The sequence below is a fragment of the Aricia agestis genome, chromosome 21, assembly GCF_905147365.1.
Source record: "Aricia agestis chromosome 21, ilAriAges1.1, whole genome shotgun sequence".
Lineage (NCBI taxonomy): Eukaryota > Metazoa > Arthropoda > Insecta > Lepidoptera > Lycaenidae > Aricia > Aricia agestis.
In genome coordinates, this window is record NC_056426.1 from 3,563,267 (window position 1) to 3,581,625 (window position 18,359).

At 37.5% G+C, this 18,359-nt stretch overlaps 2 protein-coding genes across 2 annotated transcripts; both read left to right on the forward strand.

The window, feature by feature from the left end:
- Nucleotides 1–375: 375 nt before the first annotated feature.
- Nucleotides 376–17,878, forward strand: LOC121737769 (octopamine receptor beta-1R-like). Its single transcript, XM_042129464.1, has 5 exons — nt 376–1,193; nt 16,005–16,199; nt 16,736–16,903; nt 17,385–17,535; nt 17,865–17,878. The coding sequence occupies exons 1-4, from the start codon at nt 418–420 to the stop codon at nt 17,533–17,535; spliced, it is 1,290 nt and encodes a 429-aa protein (XP_041985398.1). The 5' UTR covers nt 376–417; the 3' UTR covers nt 17,865–17,878.
- LOC121737770 lies at nt 6,802–8,120 on the forward strand. Its single transcript, XM_042129465.1, has one exon. The coding sequence runs from the start codon at nt 6,914–6,916 to the stop codon at nt 7,832–7,834; it is 921 nt and encodes a 306-aa protein (XP_041985399.1). The 5' UTR covers nt 6,802–6,913; the 3' UTR covers nt 7,835–8,120.
- Nucleotides 17,879–18,359: the final 481 nt, after the last annotated feature.

Sequence of the window (18,359 nt, forward strand, 5' to 3'; positions counted from 1 at the left end):
GTTGTTATTAAGAAACTATTAGGCTCAATTTACACCGCCGCGGAATGGAACGGAATGGAAACGTCAAATTCGCCGTCAAGAATTGTCCGGTGTCAAGAAATTAACACCGGATAATTCTCGAGAATTCCGCACGGCCAATTTTTTGGCGCGTATTTAATTTGTGTGTTATTCTGTAGACATGAGGTTTATTGTGCTTTATAATAAAAAAAAACAGTCTCGTTGCAAAAAGTTGCTTCCATTCCATTCCGCGCTTGTATAAATTGAAGATTAACTATAATTATACTTCCCGGATTACGTATACCATATTATTCTATGTATATAATTATGTACAAAAATGCATAAAGTAATTCAAAAATTCTTTCTTTCCAGGTACTACAATGGAAAATGAAGAGAACATAAAAGACAGAATCACCTAAGATGAGGTTCGACATAGACATAGTTCTACAAAACCTGACTTTAGACGGCAAAGAGTTGTCCACCTCCATGTATCTAACCGACGCTTATGTTAACCGGACTTTTGAACTCAACGAGACCAATGATTTTGTGTATTCCAATCAGTTCAATGATCCATTGATAGTGTTACTGATTGTACTAAAATGTGCCATCATGCTGTTTATAATCCTCGCGGCCATCTTAGGCAATTTGCTTGTGATAGTATCAGTAATGAGGCACAGAAAATTACGGGTTCTGACGAACTATTTCGTCGTCTCACTCGCGTTGGCAGACATGTTGGTTGCCATTTGGGCGATGTGTTTCAACTTTAGCGTCGAAATAACGAACGGGGAATGGCTGTTTGGGTACTTCATGTGCGACGTTTGGAATTCTCTGGACGTCTACTTTTCCTCTGCATCGATACTCCATCTGTGTTGCATCAGCGTGGACAGATACTATGCGATCGTCCAACCGTTGGATTACCCTCTCATCATGACTCCTGGAAGATTAGGCATCATGCTAGCGGTGGTCTGGTGTAGTCCAGCACTGGTGTCGTTCCTGCCGATCTTCATGGGCTGGTACACCACGAATGAGCATTTAGAGTTCAGGAGACGCCACCCCAAGGTGTGCAGTTTCACTGTGAACAAAGTGTACGCGGTGGTGTCCAGCAGTGTCAGCTTTTGGATACCCGGTGTCATCATGATATTCATGTACTATAGAATATACATGGAGGCGGATCGACAGGAGAGGATGCTGTACAGGTTAGTAAATATCTCTTAAAGTTTGCTGTGCTATTAAATATAGAATCCGTTCAATAGGCCATTAAATAAACATATATTTTATGATTTAGCGAAGTTTTATGCAGGGTGTAAAAAAAACTAAGTGATAATGCTTTAGACTAGTTCCTCATAATATAGAGTTCACTGTGAAAGTAGCAGCGCTGAAAGAGTATTTTTTTGTGTTTTGTATGGGCAAACGCCCCAGCGTAATGGATTTGCTCATTATTGTCACTTACTTTGATTACACCCTGTATATTGAAAGTGAAAAAAAAAAGTTTGTGAAAATACACATAACAACAATTATTATTATTGTAATGAGATTTTAGCCTGTTTATTATACTCGTAATAAAGTTTTTAGTGTTGAAACCGAGTATAATAAGTTTGATAATATGAAAAGTTAACAATGTGATTTAAATGTCTTTCGTTGTCAGCTTATGACAAATGTAATCTACCTTCACGCTAAAGGAGTGAGCACACTGAGACGGGCCGTGCCGGGGCTCAGCGTGCCGGGGCTCATCGCAAAAATCCGCCTCCATACAATTTGTATGGAAGCGGAAATCTGCTGCGCCCCGACACAGTGTGCGATACGATACGATCCGCTTCCACACAAATTGTATGGAAACGGATTTTTGCGATGAGCCCAGGCACGGCCCGTCTCAGTGTGCTCACTCCTTAAAAGTTGTTAACCGATTTTGCTGAAATTGGGTACGGAGACTTTAAGTCCGGGGAAAAGACATAGGATACTTTTTTATCCCGGCAAAATGTATGGTTCCCGCGCAATAAACGAATCTTGGCTCAACGGAGTTGCGGGCATCATCTAGATCAGCTATCCCCAACCCGCGGCCCGCGGGCCGCATGTTGGGGATAGCTGGGACACACCCCGCCGGGAATTTATCTGTGGCCCGTGCGATGCTAAACCATTTTGGAATTCACGCCCAGCGGCGAAATAATGTAAAGTTGTCGTTAAAGTCGTAACTTTTTTCGCACTCTTAAATCATTAATTTTGAAGAACGTTATTTTTTAACCATAAAAATGTATGTTTCGGGCCGCAACACTAAGATCAAAACATGTTTGTGGCCCGTGTGTAAAAAAGATTGGGCACCACTGATCTAGATTCTAGGCTATACTAAAATCCGTTTATCTGTTACCTTTTTATGCTTCACCACAATATACTGATTTTCATGATTTTTTTAAGAGACAATATGAAAGTTTAACCCGCAAAAGTATGGTTTCCGCCAAACTTTGTCGGTTTTGCTTTACACAGAACAAAATCAGATAGCTCATATCCGATATCCATATAATCCTAATATCCGTTCCGGATATTACGCTTCCATTTCTGTTGTGTGGATCATTTGTTCCGTTTTGTTTGCGGATTGGCTTGGGAAGCCTATTTGTATTTGCAGAAGTTTGTGAGAAAACATTTCGGGTGCAACGCATGAAATGTAAACATACATTATCTGTAAAAATTTCAACTCTCTAGCTATTACCGTTCTTGAGCTACAGCCTGAAGACAGACGGACAGACAAGTTTTTTTTTTTTTATGAAATAAGGGGGCAAACGAGCAAACGGGTCACCTGATGGAAAGCAACTTCCGTCGCCCATGGACACTCGCAGCATCAGAAGAGCTGCAGGTGCGTTGCCGGCCTTTTAAGAGGGAATAGGGTAATAGGGGAGGGTAGGGATGGAGAGGGAATTGGGGAGGGTAGGGAAGGGAATAGGGTAGGGGATTGAGCCTCCGGTAAACTCACTCACTCGGCGAAACACAGCGTAAGCGCTGTTTCACGCCGGTTTTCTGTGAGAACGTGGTATTTCTCCAGTCGAGCCGGCCCATTCGTGCCGAAACATGGCTCTCCCACGTATAATCTCCCATGTTTATCTCCCACGTATAAGTCTCAGTAATAGGGTCCTGTTTTTACCCTTTGGGTACAGAACCCTAATAAAAGGACTTTATCTGGTAAAAAAATAGGCTGACTTAATAATAGTGATGTTAGTAATAATGGAAAATTATTAGTAACATCACTAACATAATATTTAGTATGTTTTATAAGCATTTGTTATTATTTATTATTATAATTTTGTAACTAACACACTAACAATACTATGGGCACATTGTTTTGTCTGAAATAAATGTTTTTCATTTATTCATTCATTCAATACACCATCGAGGAAATCGATTCCTAGGCAGTTGACAGAAAAACGTCATTTGGTCAGATCTTGTCAATTCAATGTTAATTGTGATTTGTCGACTGGGTTTGACGTGACGCGACCAAACTACGTAGGTCCCCCATCTGCCTAGGAATCAAGTTCTCTGATAGTACAAATTTTGATCCCCAATTTCGCCCCTTTAGGGGTGGAATTTTAAAAAACTATTGCTGAGTTAATGACTGCAATATAAGACAGTAGATGACGCCCGCAAATGGCAACAAGCAACCGTACATTTTTTCGAGATAAGTGTCTATGTCCTTTTTGGGGACTTAAGAGGATACACTAGAGCCGTTTTTCCATTTAACCGTTATTCCCCTGTTTCCTCCCTGGATAATGCCGGTAGAGTTATGATTTTTTTCCTGAATATCTATGGCCACTATTAGCATGTCCCTATGTTTTCTTTTTTTCATAATTTAATTATTTAAAAAGATATGAACGTTCAAAAACCCAAAAAACTGACTAGATTTTCCGCTGTGTTCAAACATCCAGAAAACAAATTTGGCTAGATTATACAAAAAAAACACCGGAACACATCTCAAGTCTTGCATTAATTTTTAAATGAACAAAAATTTGCTTAAGTTTTGGAGAAGAAATCAGGGGACAACGAATCGTTGATTTTCTGCAGTTGTATCTATCGCGCTCTGCGCTCAGGCTGGAGGTAAGGGAGACAGCAATAGATATTACACTACTTTTTTCATTTCTCTAGCCCTTGGTGTGTCCTCTTAAAGTATCGTATAATCGATTTAGCGGTTTATGCAAGAAGAGGTATCTAACAGACATACACACTTTCGCATTTATAATATTAGTATGGCTAGAATGGGTGTTTATTCCCCGTATCCGGGTTATAAACAGAGACTACATAACAGATGTCACATGAATAATTACACACACGCGGCGGATTATACATGACAAGCTGAAACAATAACTATTATACAACATGTTAAGTAGGATGGGTGAATATTATGTACAATATCGATGCAGGTATGGGTTAACTTTTGATTATTAGGCTCGATTTATTTGTGTCTGCCCGTACGCGCTGTTTGGCAGCTACACCGCGAAATCATTAGCAATTGTATGTAAATGACAGTGCGACCGCGACGCTATCATCTTATCTTAATATATATATTTCTTGTGTGCGTGTGTATGTGACTGAACTCCTCCTAAACGACTGGACCAATTTTGATGAAATTTTTTGTGTGTGTTCGTGGAGATTCGAGAATGGTTTAGATTTACAGTTTGGTCTACTGGAAAATGTTTTTTCAATTAATTTCTTATTTATAAGGAGTTGTTGATTTTGGAATGTTTTACATTAGATCCGGCGGACGGCGCTATCATCGCATTCAATATTATTCTATTTCAATTTAGAATAATATTGAATGCGATTTACTCCGCCGTTTGTGAACCGATTTTCAAAATTTTTCTTTTGGTATATGTGGTATCATCCCAATTTGGTATTAAATTCACAAAAGTGGTGATCTGATGAAGGATGCATAAGTAATCGAGGGAACTTCTCAAAATTTATATGGAAACATGTGGTGACTTCGGTTTCGTGAGAAGTATTCTAAGCATGATTTTGCAGCGAGGTATACCTGGTATACCGTGGTTCGGAAGATGCTGAGAGAACTCCTGATTCTTTATAGATACAAGTTTGGGAAATTCGGCGTTGTTTTAAGAACGGAAAGCATATGCTACTACGCAAATTACATTCATCATCATCATCATCATCACTACCATTTTATACCATACATCGTCCCATGGTTATGACTTATGAGCCTATAATGACCCTGTTATTGGTACTTTGCATAGTCTTTTAGATCGAGACTCGAGTTTGTCAAGCGATAATTTAAAAAAATCGATACTTAATATTGCTTGAGAGTATATTTGCTTGAACTGAGAGTATGTAAGATAGTTAATTTATTGAATAAGGCTATAGGCTATTTATTATCACGCTAAAACTAATACGACCGAAGAAACTCAGGAAAATGTGGGAAAAACGGGGGAAATATTAGAAATTACGAACTACTGCAGCAATTTTTATGGCAATATTTGGCACAGATATAGAGTAAACCAAGTGAAGGGAGTAGGGACATAAGAGCTATTTTTATGGGAAAATATCCGGTTTCCGTAAAATTCCTAATTTACGCGGGCGAAGCCGCGCGGGACATCTAGTACTTATATAAAATTCTCGTGTCACAATGTTCGTTCCCGTACTCCTCCGAAACGGCTTGACCGATTCTCATGAAATTTTGTGAGCATATTGAGTAGGTCTGAGAATCGGCTACTGGGTACTTTTTATATTAATAAGTGCATATTTTGTTGAATAAATAATAGTAAATTATTACAACTCGAGATGACGGCGACCATTGTTTGTGCGACGGGACGGGACGGGACGTTACCATGGTAACATACTTATTTAGTCACTTCAATAAAATATTAATATGCTCGAAATACTTTATATTATTATAGCAAAGCAACGTTTGCCGGGACAGCTAGTAATATATAACTATATTTATTTAATCTACTATTATTAATTACGCAAGCGAAAAACTTTGGATCCCTTGTCAACTAAAAATGCGGAAACGTAGGTGAATGAAATTTTGCACAGTTATAGTTTATATGGTGAAAGAGTGCGTCGAGCTAATATTATTTGTGATTTTGAAATTATGCTTTTATCATAAAGTTTTAACAAATAAAACATTACACACACTACAATGTGCACACTACCATCTTTTTGAATTAAATCTGAAATAGTCAATACTTTAAACGTGGAGCCAAAAGAAGAAAGGTCGAATTTCAACCATTGAGCGATCTCTAGTTTAAATAAATCATGACATACATATTTTGCTTGTGATCTTGCAGTGTAGCCGCCAAACCGCGCGTACGGGCGGACGCATATAAATCCAGCCTCCATATAAAATTTAATCCAACTCAGTTTAAAGATTTAAGCTTGAAAATGTATCCGACATAAATATAGACTTTATAATAATAATATAATAATACTAGCTGACCTGGCAAACGTTGTTTTGCCATATAAATAATTTTTGGTATGAAAAATAGATGTTGGCCGATTCTCAGACCTAATCAATATGCTCACAAAATTTCATGAGAATCGGTCAAGCCGTTTCGGAGGAGTATGGCAACGAAAACTGTGATACGAGAATTTTATATATTAGATCTATGGACGTTTCACACCACGTCAGTCTGGCCCCGTGTTAAGTACTGAACAGAAGGACTTCTGTTATACGGATACCAGACAATGGAAATATATTTAATACTTTTATACTATACAATAAACATATATTTAAGATTTTTATTATATGATACACATATTTAATCAAGTCAGCGCGCGTTCGCCGCTAGAACAACACGCTACCTACGTTATTGATACCCGCGCGTACAAAACCCGATTGTTACTATTATACTACTATCATACATACTACTAACTTTTATCGTTTGTGTCTATTACAAGCAAATACATACTTACTACATAAAGTAAGATGGTGATCTGCGGCAGATGCAATGAGGACGTTAACGAGGCGATCGAATGCTCTGCATGCCACAAGCATTTCGATTTCCCTTGTTCCGGGATTACAGAGAAAGGCTACAGAAAACTGGGTGAGCGTCAAACTACTTGGAGGTGTGCAGCTTGCAAGAACATCGGCCTCGCCAGCACCAACCAGCCACAATCTTCAATAACCTCACCAATTTCACCTTCGGCCATAACCCTGGACTCCGTAATGCGTGAATTAATTAATATTCGCCACGAACTCGCCCCGCTATCCAGTTTGACAGACGAAATGAAAATAATTCGGAAGCAACTATGTGAGTTAAAGGATTTACCAACAAAAGTGAAACTACTCGACGAAAGATTAACTGTAATCGAATCTATTCGTGAGGATGTCATAAACAATAAGTCGACAGTTTTAGAATTAAACAACAGTCATCGCGATATGGATCAGTGGGTCCGCAGCAATAACCTAGAAATCAAAGGTGTGCCAGTCAAGAATAATGAAAACCTATTTGAGATCTTAAACAAAATAGGTACAGTTATCTCATATCCTATCTCAAAAAACCAAATCAACTTCTTACACCGAGTACCATCTAATTCGACTGATATAAAGAATATAGTTGTGTCATTCTTATGCCGTTACGTCAAGGAAGACTTCCTAGCAGCAGCCCGCTCCCGCAAGCAACCCTTACTTCCAGCTGACATAGGATTGACCGGATCTGGAAGGATTTATTTAAACGACCATCTGACGGTCAGAAACAAAATGCTGCTCACACAAACCAAGACAATTGCCAAGAAACACAACTATCAATATGTCTGGGTCAAACATGCGAAGATATTTGTGCGACGAGACCAAACCTCAAAATCATTTGTTATCACTTCAGAAGGCGACCTGCAAAAAATACACTAAAATTATCAATGTTTTCTTGCTTCATGCCCTATTTGACCAGTGAGATTATAGTACTATTTTTATTACATAACATCTTTCATCACTATCTAAGTGCTATAGACATTGTAACACTAATGTGTGTCCTTTGTATTAACACAATATTACTACTAACTCCTGTCAGATTACTCTGTTTAGTGCACAATTATTATTATTTTCCAAACTTAATGTTGACTGTTCTGTCAGCTGATCATACATTGTATTGTGTTCCTTTTCTTCTAACCTTGTCTACAGTTTTGGTTATGCATATCACATATTACACGAACATATTTTTTTGTTGTAATGTTATAATATTAATACTTAAATGCATAAGCTGCTACTTTGATACAATAATATTATTATGTGTGTTATATGCTGGGTTGTTTGCACAGTTAAAATTTACCATACACCTAAAACTAATTCATGATTTCTGCTCTGACTTTCGCTATCATAAGGTATGTGCAGTAATTAAATATTACTACAGAACTTATTCTACTAATTTATGCATTGCCTTTCTTTTTAAAAATATAATTACTAAAACTTCACACTATTGGATAGGAATAGTGCTATTATATTATGTTATTTTAACCTATATCAAATGCCATGTCTTGAAACAATCTACTAATTCAGATATTGTATTAAAGACTAACCACTGTAATTGTTTTATTATCACACCTATGATTGTCTACCATATTTTGTATTGTACTACATATTTGTCTGCAGCCTTTATTAATAAGAATCACAATATAATTAAAATATGTGTATGTGACGTTTTAATATTAGATTATTGTTTACTCCAAAACAAACATTATTTCGATAGGCTGACTATAAATAACTGTAATAAAGCTCTATTTGTTCAATCGTACATTATTACTTACCTCACTTACCTAATACTATACATTATTTACAGTGCATGTATACAACTATGTGACCCAACATTACCAACAAAGCTATGTTTCTCTTGGCCTTGGAAAATCAAAACTGCAAAATGTTGTAGAATATATTACTTAATACCATGCAATACTTCTATTACTTATTTATATGTAGCTAACCATGTAATCAATGCATGAATTACTTATCTACTACCAGAACGTGCGGGGGTTGCGGACTAAATCTAATACTTTCTTTAGAAATTTAGCTGCCAATAACTACGATATAATATCCCTAACTGAAACATGGCTTGTAGACGGTATACTTGACAGTGAACTGTTCGACGATAGGTATCTAGTCTGGAGGCGCGACCGCGACTACTCAGCCACAGGCCAGGCTCGCGGCGGCGGTGTGCTGGTGGCAGTTCACCGCGACCTTGTAGCTTTTGAATATGTTAACTGGCAGTCCAGTGCAGAAGATATCTGGATCTCGATCCAGCTGCGCGACAGCACTAGAAAGAGTACATTTTCTCTTAATTTATGTACGCTTTACCTTTGCGAACAAAGTAACGGGAATAGCTTCTCCAATCAATTAAATGCACACTTGGACAAGCTTTCAGACCTAGTCATTAGTCGACCCAGTGACAAATTCCTCATTCTAGGAGATTTCAACATGAGTTCCATTATGTGGACGTCTACGCCAGACGGAATTGCTCCTTACTTATCGTCTAACAACATTGTACACTCTAATTTTATTGACACTCTAAACCTATGTGGACTACAGCAATACAATATAATCTTAAACAAACACAATAAAATTCTCGACTTGGTCCTATCTAACATCAAAGTTTCCGTTACGTCTAGTCTAGATCCCTTAGTTAGTGAGGATCCCTACCACCCAGCGCTATCGATTACGTTAGATGCAGCCCAACCTCAACCATTGAAGCCCCGCGCCCGTAATACTTACCAATATCACAAAGGCAACTTCGATCTCATTCGCCGTGATCTCAACCAAGTTAACTGGGTCGACCTAATTGCAAAGGACACTATAGATGTCGCAACCAGCAATTTTTATAAAATATTATTTAACATTATTGACCTACATGTCCCGCAGCGTCTTATCAATGGTGGTAAATACCCACCTTGGTACAACACAGCCCTCATCAATATAATCAAAGAAAAGTTTAAATACTATAAAAAATATAAAACTTATAGAAATATGTCAGACCTACTTACGTACCAACTGCTACGGGACAGAGCTAAGGATATAGAGCGGACCTGTTATGGGACATATATGGCCGGAATCGAATCTTCGTTACTAACTAACCCTAAGATATTCTGGTCTTATATTAAAAACAAACGTGATAATTTCAACATCCCTTCAAGTATGTCCTACGGTAATTGCAGTAGCAGTGACGGACAGGAGATCAGTGAGTTGTTTTCCCATTTTTTTAGTACAACGTTTCTTAACGCACCAACTTCATCCCCTAACGCTGACTCATCCGTTGATGTCACCAACTGTAGTATTAATGCAATCGGAATAGATGTGGGTGCGGTTGGCAGACACCTCAAATCACTTGATCTCAGTAAATCTTCAGGTCCTGACGGCTTGCCGGCGATAGTCATTGTAAGATGCGCAGAGGAGCTTGCCTTACCTGTCTCCCTACTCTTTAAAAGATCAATATCTGAGGGTCAATTGCCGTCTGTTTGGAAGTCTGCATATATAACTCCCATTCATAAAAAAGGTGCAAAAAATAAAGTTGAAAACTACAGACCTATTTCCAAACTATGTTTATTGGCTAAAGTGTTTGAGCGCATTGTTTATAATCAGCTGTATGACTTTCTCCAACCTTGGTTTGACCCGCAACAGCACGGATTTCTTAAAGGCAGATCCACTACATCTAACCTTCTTACTTTAGTTGACTTTATAACCGAACATATGGATAATGGTGACCAGGTTGATGTTGTCTACACAGATTTCAGCAAGGCCTTTGACAGGATTGATCACCGCATACTGCTCCAAAAACTATTTGAGTTAGGCATAAGGGGGGATCTATTGAGATGGTTTTCTTCGTATGTGGAGAACAGGGTTCAGTCAGTGGTTCTGAATGGATTTATGTCAGCCTGGTTACCTATCCCCTCCGGAGTTCCCCAAGGCTCTCTTTTAGGGCCTCTTCTGTTCATTTTATTTTTACACGATATTGGCAAATGCTTCAAGCACACAAAATACCTAATGTTTGCCGACGACCTGAAGATTTATCGTCCGATCAAAACCATATCAGATGCACACCTACTCCAAGAAGACATTTCCAGCCTTGCGAATTACTGCCTACTTAATAACCTCGAACTCAATATACCTAAATGTAATATAATATCCTTCACCCGTAAAAATCAGCCTCTATTTCACAACTATTCTATCTGTAACCTGTATTTAGCTCGCACTTCAGTCGTTAGGGACCTTGGAATACTCTTGGACAGCAAGCTCACGTTTGAACCACATATCGACCATATTGTCGGCAAATCTGTTAAGGTTATGGGATTCATCATCCGCAACTCCAGTGACTTTACCAAAATGAAGACACTAAAAATCCTCTATTGCGCCTATGTCCGCAGTCACCTAGAGTACGCTGCCCAGGTTTGGAACCCTAATTTTGCAATTCACTCAAGTAGAATAGAAAAAATTCAAAAAAAGTTCACAAGGCACCTTAGTTATAAATTTGGAATCCCAAACCTTGGTTATGCGGAGCGCTGTAGTCGCTTTCATCTTCCTCCACTTTCAACCAGAAGGGACATCGCCGACATCCGCTTCTTGTTAAAATTAGCCCAAGCAAAATTAAATTGTCCCGATCTCCTAACCAAACTAAACCTAAATATACCACCACGCCACTGTCGCATAAGAAATATTCTGCACATACCTCATGCGCGTACCTCTTACAGGCAAAATTCATTCTTTTTGAGGTCAATGAGACTGTTTAATGAGCTCGCTAAGTCGGAACCCACTATCGATCTTTTCACAAGTAGCCTAGCTTCTATAAATACCGCGATTCTAGGCAGACACCCAGACATAATAATATGATAAATATGTTATTAGATAATTTTTTTTTTTTTTTTTTCATCTCCTGTGTTATCATAGTTTGTACTTTGAATGCATTATATGGATAAGGACATACCTACAATTATGGTCAATGGAAAAATTAAGCAATACGCATATTAAGCAAATATTTAATTTTTATTATAAATAATCTTACTGTCACTAATTTGTTAAAATTGTTGTTTGTTGTTATTTATATTATTAATTGTATGTTTTATCTTACACCAATTACCTACTCTAAAGTAACTGTTATCTGTGGAGGCTTGTAATTGGCTTTTTTGTTAACTATCTTTTAAGCTTAATATAATATTGTTAGCTGTAAGCCACCCAAATAAAATAAAATAAAATAAAATAAATAAATAAAATTAATATACATCCATGTCCCAGGAACTTTTGTGAAAACTTTTTGTTCCGTCGGCGGGATTCGGACCCACGACCCCCGGCTTAATTAGCTACCAACAAGCCCACCAACTGAGCTTTATCTTCTTCGTCTCTTTAGTTTTCTATTATCTAGGTCTTTATTTTTGTAGTATGAATGACATTAGCACACTAAAAATATACGTAATTTATGTGCAAGTTTCTGGTAACTTGTGTAATTAAAGCTAAATAAGAACTGACAGACTCACGAACCAAAACAATCTAAAAGTTACGACACATTTATTGGACTTACACAACTTAGACTTAACTTAGACTTAATCACTTGGAGTTTCGAGTTTGGGTATGGCCACAACTCACAAGGCGTTGCGTTGTCAGTACGGAAAACCGCATTGGATGTGTTCGGTAGAACATAGGTTGTAAATCAAATCACTGTATGTTTTCCTGATAAAATAAAAATAAAATCTTATATATAAAATTCTCGTGTCACAATGTTAGGCCGCGTGCTCCTCCGAAACGGCTTTCCAAATTTTATATGCATATTTAGTGGGTCTGAGAATCGGCTACTGGGTAGGTACTTATTTTATTGATAAGTGCATTTGTTGAATAAATAATAGTAAATTATTACAACTCGAGACTGACGGCGACCATTGTTTGTGCGACGGGATAGCGATGGACGTTGCCATGGTAAGGTGCCATACTTATTTAGTCAATTCAATACAATAATATGGGCGAAATACTTTATGGCAAAGAAACGTTTACCGGGAGAGCAAGTAAATAAATAAAATAAAATAGGGCTCAAATGCATTTACTGGCGTTCATCACAGCTTACAACTATTTTTATATTATTTTAATAACTTCAAAAAGTATTTATTTATCATGGGATCACCTGTGAAGTATGCTCTTTTCGTCTAAGAAAGAATCATCAAAATCGGTTCAGAAACGGTGACATTATCCGCGAACAAACATAAAACATAACAAAATATTATATAGGGTCGAATTGAGAAACCTTCTCCTTTTTTGGAGTCGGACATTAAACAGTTGTTGGTATTTAATTGTTAGCGATAACCATGTTATTATGAAATTAATAAAAACTACAACCGGTCAATCCTGCACTGCGCCTGATTTCTCGCCATTCCTATCGGTCATCCGTCTTACTAGCTTATGAAAGTAAAGGAAGAGAGAATGCTCTTGTGTACTGCGCACACACTTGGGCTATTACTGGTGCCCTGCGAAAGCTGGCCTGGTTTCAATGAAACCGGCGAACGTCACCGAAACCGGTGTGGGAGGCATTATCATTATGGCTATACCTTTATCAAAATTAGTAAAATGGAGTATAGCACAAAAATAATTGGAAATGTTTGTCCGTCTATGCGTAAACATTTATTACCAGGAATTTTGTTACACTTTTTCCCTATTATTAGCTATTATTATGTTTACGCTTTCAAGGGTATATTTAATAAGGTTTATTTTCGGCCCAATGAAATTGCTAAATATTGCTAGCAATATAGTCCAATGTCAATGTTGCTATTTACTTAACCCTTATGGCCGCTACCAGTTGAGTGTAAGTTCCTATAACGTCATGAATCATGTAAACTAACTCATTACAGGATATAACAAAACAAAATGATAATAATTAAGGGCGTGTATGGGTCCTCTGTATTGAGTTCAGTTTGAAAGTAGCAGTGGTAACTATACTAATAATAATAATAGCTCCCACACCGGTTTCGGTGACGGTGGCCGGTTTCATTGAAACCAGGCCAGCTACGCAGGAGTAATTTTATAGTGCCCAAGTGTGTGCGCAGTACACAAGAGCACTCTCTATTCCTTTACTCTCATAACCCAGTGGGACGGCAGACCGACACGACCGGCGAGAGATCAGGCGCAGGACCGACTTTTCACATGCCCATCCGACGCATGGATCATCTTACTTGTCAGACAATCAGGTGATCAGCCTGCATTGTCCTAACCAAACTTGGAAATAATATGTTTCCAACGCGGGAATCGAACCCACGACCTCCGAGTCAAGAGCCGCGCTCTGTACCACTAGACCACGGAGGCGTTAGGTAACTATACATATATATCATAAAGTATTATCATTTATCACTTTATTATGTTACACCCTGTATTACTGTATAACATAGTTAACTACTTAATTGCGAGTAGTGAGAACAACTCGCATATTTCAAGCAAGCTTGACATACTTTAAGGCGAGGATAAACCCCAATTTGTTATTCCGCGACTTCCGGTTTATCTAGTTCCAATATAATAACGAAGTTTTAAAAAATATGAGGTATAAAGCACAATATTTAAAATACCTTAAACCAAAAACATTTTAATAAAACTTAATACTTTGGCTGTAATTAATTTACAAACTCACCTCCGATAAAAATCTATTTCATCGAAATATAAGTATTAACTAGGATAATTATACATTTTATTTGAATAAATTGTTAGCAAATCTATATTAAAAATTCTTTAACCGAACAATCTTCTCTATTTTTCAAGTTTTTAAAAAAAAAACATGAAAAATAGAGAAGATCCGCTCGAGTGACTACAGTTTTATGCTAAGCTAAAATTAATCTTATTGCGATGCGTATACGCTTCGCTTGGTCTTTGGTTGTGTGCAAAGTTATCGTTTTGGATTGAGATTAATCCCCGCCTTAAGGGCGCGTATTATATCAAATTGCTTTACATGATCGTCTGTAATATCAATATTATTGAAAAATTTATATACAAACTTTCGTCTCCTATTTTAACCCCTTGGAGGTAGAATTGATCAAAATCCTTTCTTAGCGGATGCCTACGTCATAATATCTACCTGCATGCCAAATTTCAGCCCGATCGGTCCAGTGGTTTGGGCTGTGCGTTGATAGATCGCCATGTCAGTCAGTCACCTTTGAGTTTTATATATATAGACTAGATGACGCCCGCGACTCCGTTGCGCCAAAACTCGTTTATCGCGCGGGAACCGTACATTTTTCCGGGACAAAAAGCAGCCTTTGTCCTTTCCCGGGACTCAAAGTATCTCCATGCCTTTCAGCAAAATCGGTTCAGCGGTTTAGAGGTAACAGATAGACAGACTGACACACTTTCGCATTTATAATATTGGTATGGATTATCTGTTTAAAAGTATAAAATTTTATTGTGTTGTACCGTTTTCCCTGCGTGGGTAAATAAAAAGCTTTCAACCGTCTTTGCCTCAAATGAAAATAAATTTTATTTTTAACCTGAGAAGCTTTTAAGATAATATTTGACGCGTAATCTAATATTTTGCCCTAATTTTAGCTATTCATATTTTGTTAAGAAATTTCTTTCTAATAATTTCGACAAGGAAAAATATTTGACACCTTTATAATAAAAAAAAAACTGTAATCGAATATTGAAATCATGAGATGTAATTATGCTATTATTAAACTACAGATTGATGGCCAGACTTTAGTAATCAAATCGAATCAGTAGTTAAGGCACTACATACAAACTATTACACTTTCAGAACATCTATTATTATTATTGGCACTTTAAGAATTAAAAAAAAAAAAACTAAAAGAAAATATTAAATCCTATAATTGGTATAGGCCTCCATACATTTGCGGACCCCTGGGTGTCCGCAAATGTATGGAGGTTTGCGGTGTCATCATCTTTGAACCAAACATAATTCAATTTTTTGCTGTTTATTTTACAAAGGGGTTCGTGAAAATTGTGCTTGACTTCCTAGGAGTCCGTGGCCTAAAAAAGTTGGAAAAAACTGGTATAGATATAATAGCTGATCTCATATCTCATCATACTTAGTTACAAATCAAATTGTCTCTTCTTCTAGAAGTAAAGTAGCAGCTCTGCTTCTGGACAAGCATCTCCAGATCAACGGAATATCCATGGGTGACATGATGAGGGAGCGCCACAGCATACAGATGCACCAGGCGAGCAGCAAGATGAAGAGGGAGAGGAAAGCCGCGAGGACGCTGGGCATCATCATGTCAGCTTTCCTGGCGTGCTGGCTGCCGTTTTTTCTATGGTAAGTGCAATAGTTTCTAGATTGTGGAATATCCAACATCCAACTGCACCAGGCAATTAGTAAAATTAACGAGCAGCAACAGCAACCAAAAGTAGTGAGAATTATAGGCACCATGATATAATTGTTTCATGAAAATCGGAGAATTTGGCACATTAAGGTGATCGCACATATTATATCAGCACGCACGCGCGGAACACACCGCATTTAGAATTCGTTGTATGAAATTATCTGAAACCTCGCACATTCATCCGCACTGACAAATGTGGGATCAGTTTTATAGAACAAGCTAAAAGTAGTCAGAAATTTGGCACATAATGTTTATATAAAGTATTCAGATGAAAGGATCTAGTCATATATTCCTTATTGTTTTTGCCATAGCCTTCATATTACGTTAATTGGTGTTGGGCACCTTATCCAACCCATGTTCCCAGTTTATCTGGGGTCGGGTCTACCTGTACGTTTGCGCCAGAATTTATTATTGCCTAATGTATACTTTTAAGATGCAGAATTGGCCATCATATAAAGTGTTCTTCCAGGTACATAATAACGGCACTATGCGGCGAGGCATGTCCGTGCCCACCGTCAGTGGTAGCCGCTATGTTCTGGGTGGGCTATTTCAACAGCGCCCTCAACCCGCTCATATACGCCTACTTCAACAGGGACTTCAGGGCTGCGTTTAGGAAGACCCTGGACTCTTGTTGCAGGTATTATTTTTTTTTTTATAATGAGGCGGCAAACGAGCATACGGGCCACCATGGAAATTAACTACCGTCACCTATGGACACTCGCAAAATCAGAAGAGCTGCAGTTACGTTGCCAATATTTAACATACCACTATGAAGCATCGCACGCACGATTGACAGAAAAATCTGACTCAGAGGAAATAAATAATAAAGAGTTCTGTACTACGAATAATAAAAACTATTTATTATTCGTAGGTTTTGTAGGAAAGTTCTGAAAAACTCTTTTGTTTTCCTATATTATGGACAAGTTTTGTAGAAGAGTAAACATTATTTAAATTGAGAGAAACAGAGAGCAGATGGTGGGCGGCGAATTCCTGTCGACAGTTTGTGTCGGAATTTTGTGTTGATTTCCGTTAATTCAGTGACTTGCGTTGGTATCATTGGATTTCTGAAAAGACGCTCAGGGCTAAGCTGGCCTCAAAACTTCTACCTTCTTCCCCAGGTCCATATGCGGAGACATCACCTGTCCCAAGACGCGTCGGGACCACCACTCCAATGCCTCCTCTGATATGCACCTCAACAACTGCGTCAAGTCAACTTCAGCTGACGTACTGCGGATACAGGCCAAACCTGACGAGTTTGGCACGTTATAGGTCAGACTGGAAGAGGTCAGAGAGTTTGGCATTTAATAGGAAAAGACGTAGAGAATTGTCACGCAATCGCTGGAAATGGTTAGAGTTTGGCACCTTATAGGCCAAGCTAAAAGAGATTAGAGGCATCATTGCTTAGGCCAGTCTGAAAGATTTTTTTGTAATGCAGATGTAAAGTTGTGTAATATACAAGATGGTATCTTTAGTTTTTTAGCTATTTGTTAGTGATAACACCTTCTAAATTTCTATTTGGAATTTCAAAAATTGTGACGAAACCTTTTCATCTTACTGAATAAACAAGCCCAACCTGACAAGTTTGGCACATATAATAGGCCAAGCTGAAAGGAATTTTATATTTATTTATAGGCCAAACTGAAAGGAATTTTATATTTATTTTAAAATATCTCTAAAATCCTATAGAGAGCCAAACCAAAAAGCCAAAGGTTTTATTCAACACTCTATTCTATAGCACTTCCCATTACAAATACTAATAATATACTACCTCACCTACGTACCTAAAGTAAATAATAAACCTTATAAATTAGTTAAATAGCTTATATGTATATTGTCTATTTTCACTGTAAATAGTTTTGTACATTTGTAAACATGTTAATAACTAAATACTAGTAATTAAATAGATGATAATGATTATATGTACTCCTAGGAATATTACTTTTAAAGCTTAAAAAATAAGAAAAAATAACAATTAAGTTTAGTAACAGAGCAAGAGGTTTTTAGATTTGTACATTGTTTACTAAAAAACCAACATTAAGTAATAATATATTTTGTCTTATAATCGTAATATCATTAATTTAAATCAAAAAAAA

Bases quoted from the DNA above. Each gene is read 5' to 3' on its own strand.
- LOC121737769 (XM_042129464.1), top strand. From the start codon at position 418: ATGAGGTTCGACATAGACATAGTTCTACAAAACCTGACTTTAGACGGC. The intron at 16,200-16,735 runs GTAAGTGCAATA...GTGTTCTTCCAG, and splicing joins TGGCTGCCGTTTTTTCTATG to GTACATAATAACGGCACTAT. The intron at 16,904-17,384 runs GTATTATTTTTT...CTTCTTCCCCAG, and splicing joins ACCCTGGACTCTTGTTGCAG to GTCCATATGCGGAGACATCA.
- LOC121737770 (XM_042129465.1), top strand. From the start codon at position 6,914: ATGGTGATCTGCGGCAGATGCAATGAGGACGTTAACGAGGCGATCGAA.